Source organism: Saccostrea cucullata, unplaced genomic scaffold (assembly GCF_032062105.1).
Source record: "Saccostrea cucullata isolate Sc308-1 unplaced genomic scaffold, CSIRO_AGI_Scuc_v1 ctg1388, whole genome shotgun sequence".
NCBI lineage: Eukaryota > Metazoa > Mollusca > Bivalvia > Ostreida > Ostreidae > Saccostrea > Saccostrea cuccullata.
The window spans coordinates 90,800-97,741 of NW_026939945.1; the positions used below are offsets into that span (position 1 = coordinate 90,800).

General features: G+C 32.4%; 1 protein-coding gene across 1 annotated transcript; it reads right to left on the minus strand.

Annotated features, from left to right (window-relative positions):
* Window positions 1–238: 238 nt before the first annotated feature.
* On the minus strand, window positions 239–5,598 carry LOC134254328 (multiple epidermal growth factor-like domains protein 10; the record flags this gene model as incomplete). The annotated part of the gene is made up of 4 exons (XM_062736851.1): window positions 239–388; window positions 1,097–1,162; window positions 5,170–5,298; window positions 5,540–5,598. Coding segments are annotated over 4 exons (355 nt in total), but the record flags the coding sequence as incomplete, so codon positions are not given.
* Window positions 5,599–6,942: the final 1,344 nt, after the last annotated feature.

A 6,942-nucleotide genomic window follows, 5' to 3' on the forward strand; every position in this document is an offset into this window, starting at 1 on the left:
ATTTTATTTTCCGTCTGCCCAATAGCATCTCTGTACATAGTGTTATTGTAACGTCACGTACGCGTGAGTTTCCTCGTGTATATTTTTACGCGTGAGTGTGCACAACATTAAAATAATTTTCTTAGTTAAATGTAGTTTAGTAAAAAACACAACAAATATCAATATTGCACACTATCTTAAGAAAACGGAGTTAATTTATTTATCGTTTATTATTTAATATGATTCTTTTTTTTCTCTTATCTAAGAAACACACTTTCAGTTATACCCTGATATTATTTGCAGCTTATTCAACTAAAACCCATTGTCCTACCTGTTACATGGACTGGCCCTTTAAATGTCCGGTGGCTCGTTAAGTCCTGTTGTGTAGGCATATTTGTTGTTTGTCGCCCTGTTCCAGAATAAAAACGGGTTGGTAAAACAAATGCCAAGTTGACACATTCGAATTGTATTATTTTTTAAATTATTTTGCTTTTGAGGCTCATTTTATGTTAATCGAATTGGATTTTGAGTGAATTATGTAATCTGACTTCCCTAACCAAGAGAACATTCTTCAAAATCATATTCAGTTTTTATTTTATTTTTTATATTTCCAACAATCAAAATGACTTTGAATTTATCTTATGATTCCCAAACAATTTAATGATCCTTGCACACAAAAACACCATAGTGGCTTCCATTAAATGTTCAACTTCCTCCTTAAAATTATAAAAGTTGTAAAGGAGAATCGTCAGGCGTTGTGTACAATATACATGTATTAACATAAAATGTTGTTCCTTATAAGAAACAAGTTGTTCATCAAGTGACTTTGAAAGATTTTCTTAAGCTTAGAAGTTGCAAAATGTAAAGAAGGATATATATTGAAATAAGAAACTTTATCTAAGTTTATAAGTCCATTAAACGATACACAATTGGAGCATAGCAAAACAGACCTCCAAAAAATCAGAGGTTGGATCAGGTGCCATGGAGGAGTCAACATCCCCTGCCGACCGGTCACACCCGCTGTTTGCTACTTGTTATAATGATACGGGCAGATCTTCTTATTAAACGAATCTTTTTTATGATTTAATGCTTGTTTAACTAAATTCGTTTGTTCTACCTGTTTCCAATCCTGTAGTCATGGTCGTTAAGCGCCGTGGTAAAGACACGCTTGCCATGTGCTGCGCTGTATCAAAATAAATACGGATTCATAGACCATATGCACAGATGACAAATCAAGCGTAATATTATTCTTCATCAGTTATTTTTGTATGTAATGCTCATGATATTAATTTTATCTTAGAGGAATTTGTAGATTACTCTGGTATTTGTAATCCAACTTTCCATACTACCTTAAGAGAAAATCTTGCATATCTTATTTCAGTTTAATTTTTAAAAAATATTACAAGCAATCAAAATGTCTTTAAATTATCTTATCTATATTGGATTCACAAGATACATAGCGGGTTCCATTAATTGAGCTTTTGATATTCATTCATTCATTCATTCTTTATTTCCTCATAATATGAGATAATTTCACATCAAAACAAAATCAACTATTCTAAATGTAACCCCATCCTTCACATTTTCAAAATATATTAAATCAAACTCCGGGTGTTAAAAATTAAAGCTTTGACTTAAACACATTCTCAGTCTATGGTACCAAGATCAAGACCATAAAATGAGAACAGCCTTAAGTAAAAATTTAAAGTTTTAATATTTTTAGTTATATTGAATGTACTTTGTAAACAAATTGAAATTTCGTAAAACATTTGAATTCAACCATATGACGAAAATATTGTTTCATTATCAAATTTATTTCAAAAAATATTTTGGTTTGAAATTTTTATTTAAGTCTGTTTTTAAGTCATTGTCATGGAACATCTGTGGATGCTAATCGTGCATCGTTAATGATAGGGGTATTTTTGTAATCATGTGTATTTTCTCAAAATCATGTTTATAAGAAAAAGAAAAATAACTAGATGAGATCTCGTTGCGAGCAACGAGTAGGTCTTCCGTTGAATTTTTCGATAAGATGAGATGTGAGTATGACTGAGATATTCGTTAAAAGAGAATGACATTAAGTTTTCCTTCATTAATTTTAAAGTTTCTCTTTTTTATCATGATATTCGGAACATCTTTTGTTCAATTTGGCTTATAAAAATACTCCCTCTTTTCGAGACATAAAGCATAAAAAATATATAATTTTGGCCCCTTGCAACCACTTATCACGTCATATATGATCAGAATTTAATAATATATTGTTGCAAATATGTTGAGATAAATACTTTTGCTTCAGTAATGTATTACAAAATATTGATCATTAGAGAGTTATAGATAAAAGACTTTTGGCCCCTCTGAGCCCCTAATTTGAGGGGCCAGTTCCATTTTCTTGATATCAAATGAAAGCTCTTATGATTTTAAAGATTTTTTGTTCAACACTTATTCAGAGATTTCTATTCGATTGGAGATATGCTAAATGAAATTTATTTAGGGGCCACTCCTACAATTCCTTAATGGAGCCATTTAAAAAAAATTCAAAGTATGCATATTGTTTAAAACATTATTCTGACCATCTTTTGTTCAATATTGCTTATCAAAATATTCCCCCTTTTTCAGATATAAAGCGTTAAAGATTTGACATTCTGGCCCCTTGTGACCCTTAATTACGCAAGATATGATCAAAATTGTTTCATATATTGTTGCAAATCGTCAAGATAAATACTTTTGCTTCAGTAATGTATAACAAAATATTGATCAGTAGAGAGTTATAGATTAAAGACTTTTGGCACCTCTGAGCCCCTAATTTGAGGGGTCAGTCCCACTTTCTTGATATCAAATGAAAGGTCTTATGATTTTGAAGATTTTTTGTTCAACACTTATTCAGAGATTTCTATTCGTTGTGGAGATATGATAAATGGAAATATTTAGGGGCCACCCTTACAAGTCCTTAACGGGGCCGTTTTACAAAAATTCAAAGTATGCATATTGTTTAAAATGTTTTCTGACCATCTTTTGTTCAATATTGCTTATCAAAATATTCCCCCTTTTCGAGATATAAAGCGTCAAAGATTTGACATTCTGGCCCCTTGTGACCCCTAATTACGTAACATATGATCAAAATTGTATCATAATTGTTGCAAATCGTTAAGATAAATACTTTTGCTTCAGTAATGTGTAACAAGATATTGATCATAAGAGAGTTATAGATAAAAGACCTTTTGCCCCTCTGATCCCCTAATTTGAGGGGTCAGCCCCTTTTTCTTGATATCAAATGAAAGGTTTTGTGATTTTGAAGATTTTTTGTTCAAAACTTATTCAGAGATTTCTATTCGTTGTTGAGATATGCTAAATGGAAATATTTAGGTGCCACTCCTACAAGTCCTTATTAGGGCCGTTTTACAAAAATTCAAAGTATGTGTATTGTTTAGAACATTATTCTGACCATCTTTTGTTCAATATTGCTTATCAAAATATTCCCCCTTTTCGAGATATAAAGCGTCAAAGATTTGACATTCTGGCCCCTTTGTGACCCCTAATTACGCAAGATATGATCAAAATTTCAAAATATATAATTGCAAATCGTCTAGAATTGAAAAATAACGAAAAATCAGGCAGAAAAAGTGATAAAATTTTTTGGACAGATGGGGGATCGAACCCGGGTCGCCCGCGTGAGAATCCAACACGCTAACCATTTAGCCATTGAGATCGCCGCTTCGAATTTTCAAATGCTAATATCTCGAGATTGGCTTTTTTGATTTTCAAACAAATTACATATTTCGCTTTTGCAAACGGGTCCTTATCGATTTCAAAAACAAAAATATTAAAAAACAAAAATTGAAAAATTGCGTTTTTTAAATTCGCTTCCGGTAGCGACCGGAAGTATTGATGATACACGGAAAAGTTATTCTGCAAAGCTATAAGTCATGAACTATCATCTCAAATAGTCTCAAGTTCATATCTTAAGCAGTTTTCGCTACTAAGTTCAGACAAAATTGCACTTTGAAATCAGGAAATTGTCGATATTTCACGACCGGAAGTGATGTCATCAACAAAAAAATTTCCAATAAGGTTCAGATCAGTACCTATAAGATGTGAAAGTTTTATGAGAATCGGCCCAGTAGTTTACGAGAAATCGCGTGCACAAAATTGGTAAGAATAATAATAATTGGGAAAAAGAAACCGAAGAATAACAAGAAGGTCTTCCGTTGGAGACGGAAGACCTTAACTACGCCTTAAACTCAACATGTTGATATATCTTTTTCGTATTATCTTCAGTCTAGATATGGTTCAATGTTGAAATAAAACATATAGAGATAACAACCTCTATTCAAGATCAAAAGTCAATAAAACAATATAAAATAGGAGCACAGCAAACACGGGCCTCCAAAACATCAGAGGTGAAATCAGGTTCTATGGAAGAGAGCGCAACCCCAGAAAGGACAAATCCACCTTGTGCTCCTTGTCATGATAAAGAAATAACGGAAAAATTCATCGCCAATTTAGAGTATAACTAATGGACTAACAATTAGTATGAAAAACTTCAGTCAGCATTTGACTCAATGAGGAAGTGTATTTGCCATCCAGGTCTCGACCATAGAACTTACGAAATGATGACTTTAAACGAGATTGCTGATATTCTTGCTTCATCAATTTGTTTGTCACTAATTTACCTGGTTTTAGAAATTGCTAATTCGTACATTGAATTGAGGACGGATTTTTTTTTCGTAAGTTCCGATCATGACAAAGAGGACACGGCGGGTAGAACCGGTCGGCAGGGGATGCTAATTTAATTTCATATTATATATTTATTGGGTTTTTTATTTTCCCAGAAATGAATATTTTCATGAAAAATACCATTACATTTAATTCCAAAACTTCATAAAAATCATTAGAATAAAGATTCATAGCGAGTAAATTTTCCACCAAACTTCCAAAATAATCCTTTAAATGTTTTACCAAGCCTCCTCCTTCATTCAGAATGATAACGACATTAAAAAATGTCAAACCTCCTGAACAAAAGTGTATTGAAAGTGATGTGAATTAAATGCGGATACTTATAAAGAATAATATGACTTTATAAATTTCCGAATGGGAAAAAAATCAATTAGCTCAGCTACATGGTATTAAGAAAATGCTTTAAATTAGCATACATGTAACTTATGATATGTTTTTATGAATTCTATAAAATACCTGCAATACATCCGTTGACTCTGTCACATTCAGTGTCGGGACACTCACAAACAGACAGACACAGTCGTCCATAAAAACCTGAAGCACATTTCTGTTTACAGTTCCAACCATATGTTCCATAGGGACATTCTAAATTAGCCAAAAGAATGCATAAAATATTAACACTTATATTTTTGAGAAGCAAAACAAACCAATCATTTAATTGAAAACGACCTTCTCAGAATTTGTGTATAGGTTAAAGTTATAATGTCTTATTGCACATATTCGTTTGTATGTAACTTCTTTCTAAGATATCAAATAACAATCAAATGACTTTCAAACGTTAACAGATAATATATGTATAATGTATTTATAATTCATTTTAATTTACCTTTGCAAATATTATTTCTTGGGTCCGGGTATAGATTATAGCAGCATTGGTATCCCTGTCTACAAAAAGAATCAAGTTATGATTGATTGATTGATATTAAACAAATAACACGTTCCTTTAAATTGTAGCTAAGTAGTTGTGTTGTCGATTTGAATAATTTTATGCTTTACAAGGCATTACTCGGATCTATTTATAATTGTGTGATGAGAACAAGATTTTTAATATAACTGCAAATATAACTGCATGATTTTTAAAAATCTGTGATGATGTATCTTCTATAAGAAATACAAACTATTAGGCACTTCGTTTAAGAAATATTGTTACAGATTCCATCAGTTTATAATATTTCCCAACTAATGTGACATGTGAGGGAATACATATTTACGTTCACTTATGTGAATAAAATTTAGTATAAATAAAACAAAATATTAACATGATGTTCCGCATACACCAAATAAAAATTGAACCAAAATGTTTTTATACAGAGATAATATATGACGATATTGCCTTCGAAACTATTTTTTACCTGAAAGAATATGCGAGTGTTGACATTTTAAATAAGACATGAAATTAAATTGGCTGAAATATTGTAAAGACAATTCATTCTGCAAATTTTATTAATGATCAAAATTTTTTTTAAAGAGGTCTTAATTTATTGCAGGGAACTAAAAATTAAGTGCATTGCCCTTGTGTGCTCTTGTGTTCATTCGACCAAGATTTACTATTTTGGGAAGTTATTTTTTATAAAGAAGAGTGTAAGTAATTTTCAATGAGTTATATCCATGGCAGAGTGAGTCGTTGTCCTTTCACACGATTTACTTAATGTCTATTTCCCGCTGAACTGTAAGAGTGTATTCGATTAAGACAACCCGTGTCGCACTAATGTTAAATATGCGCAAGTAGTATAAAGGGCCTAGATAGGCGGGTCAACTGAGTGCACTTTTGGGGCTGTGGGGGATAGGCGGGTCAACTGAGTGCAGCCCCTGGGGGGATAGGCGGGTCAAGGGAGTGCAGCCCCTGTGGGGGATAGCCGGGTCAATTCAGTACATATAATCCCCCCTAAATACGGGGGTGTGTTTACACTGTGTTTACATTATATACTATACGCTGCTGCTACTACCATTCATAACGCTGCTACTACGATTTTGGCAAATACTCAAGAATTTGATTATGACGTCACTCATTCACAGTGATTTTCCGAAAACTGAAAAAAAACAATAACACACAATAGAAACAAGAACACAGATTTTATTCAAGTAAAAAAATACAACAATTTACTTTTTCTTCTTCTGGGCCTTATCGGTCATCAGGGATAGTTTCCTCTTGTGAGTAGTGCTGGGTCCTGGATTTTCTCTGTTGTGTTCCTTTTTCTCTTTTTTGTCTCCTTCTTTCACTGGAGGTTT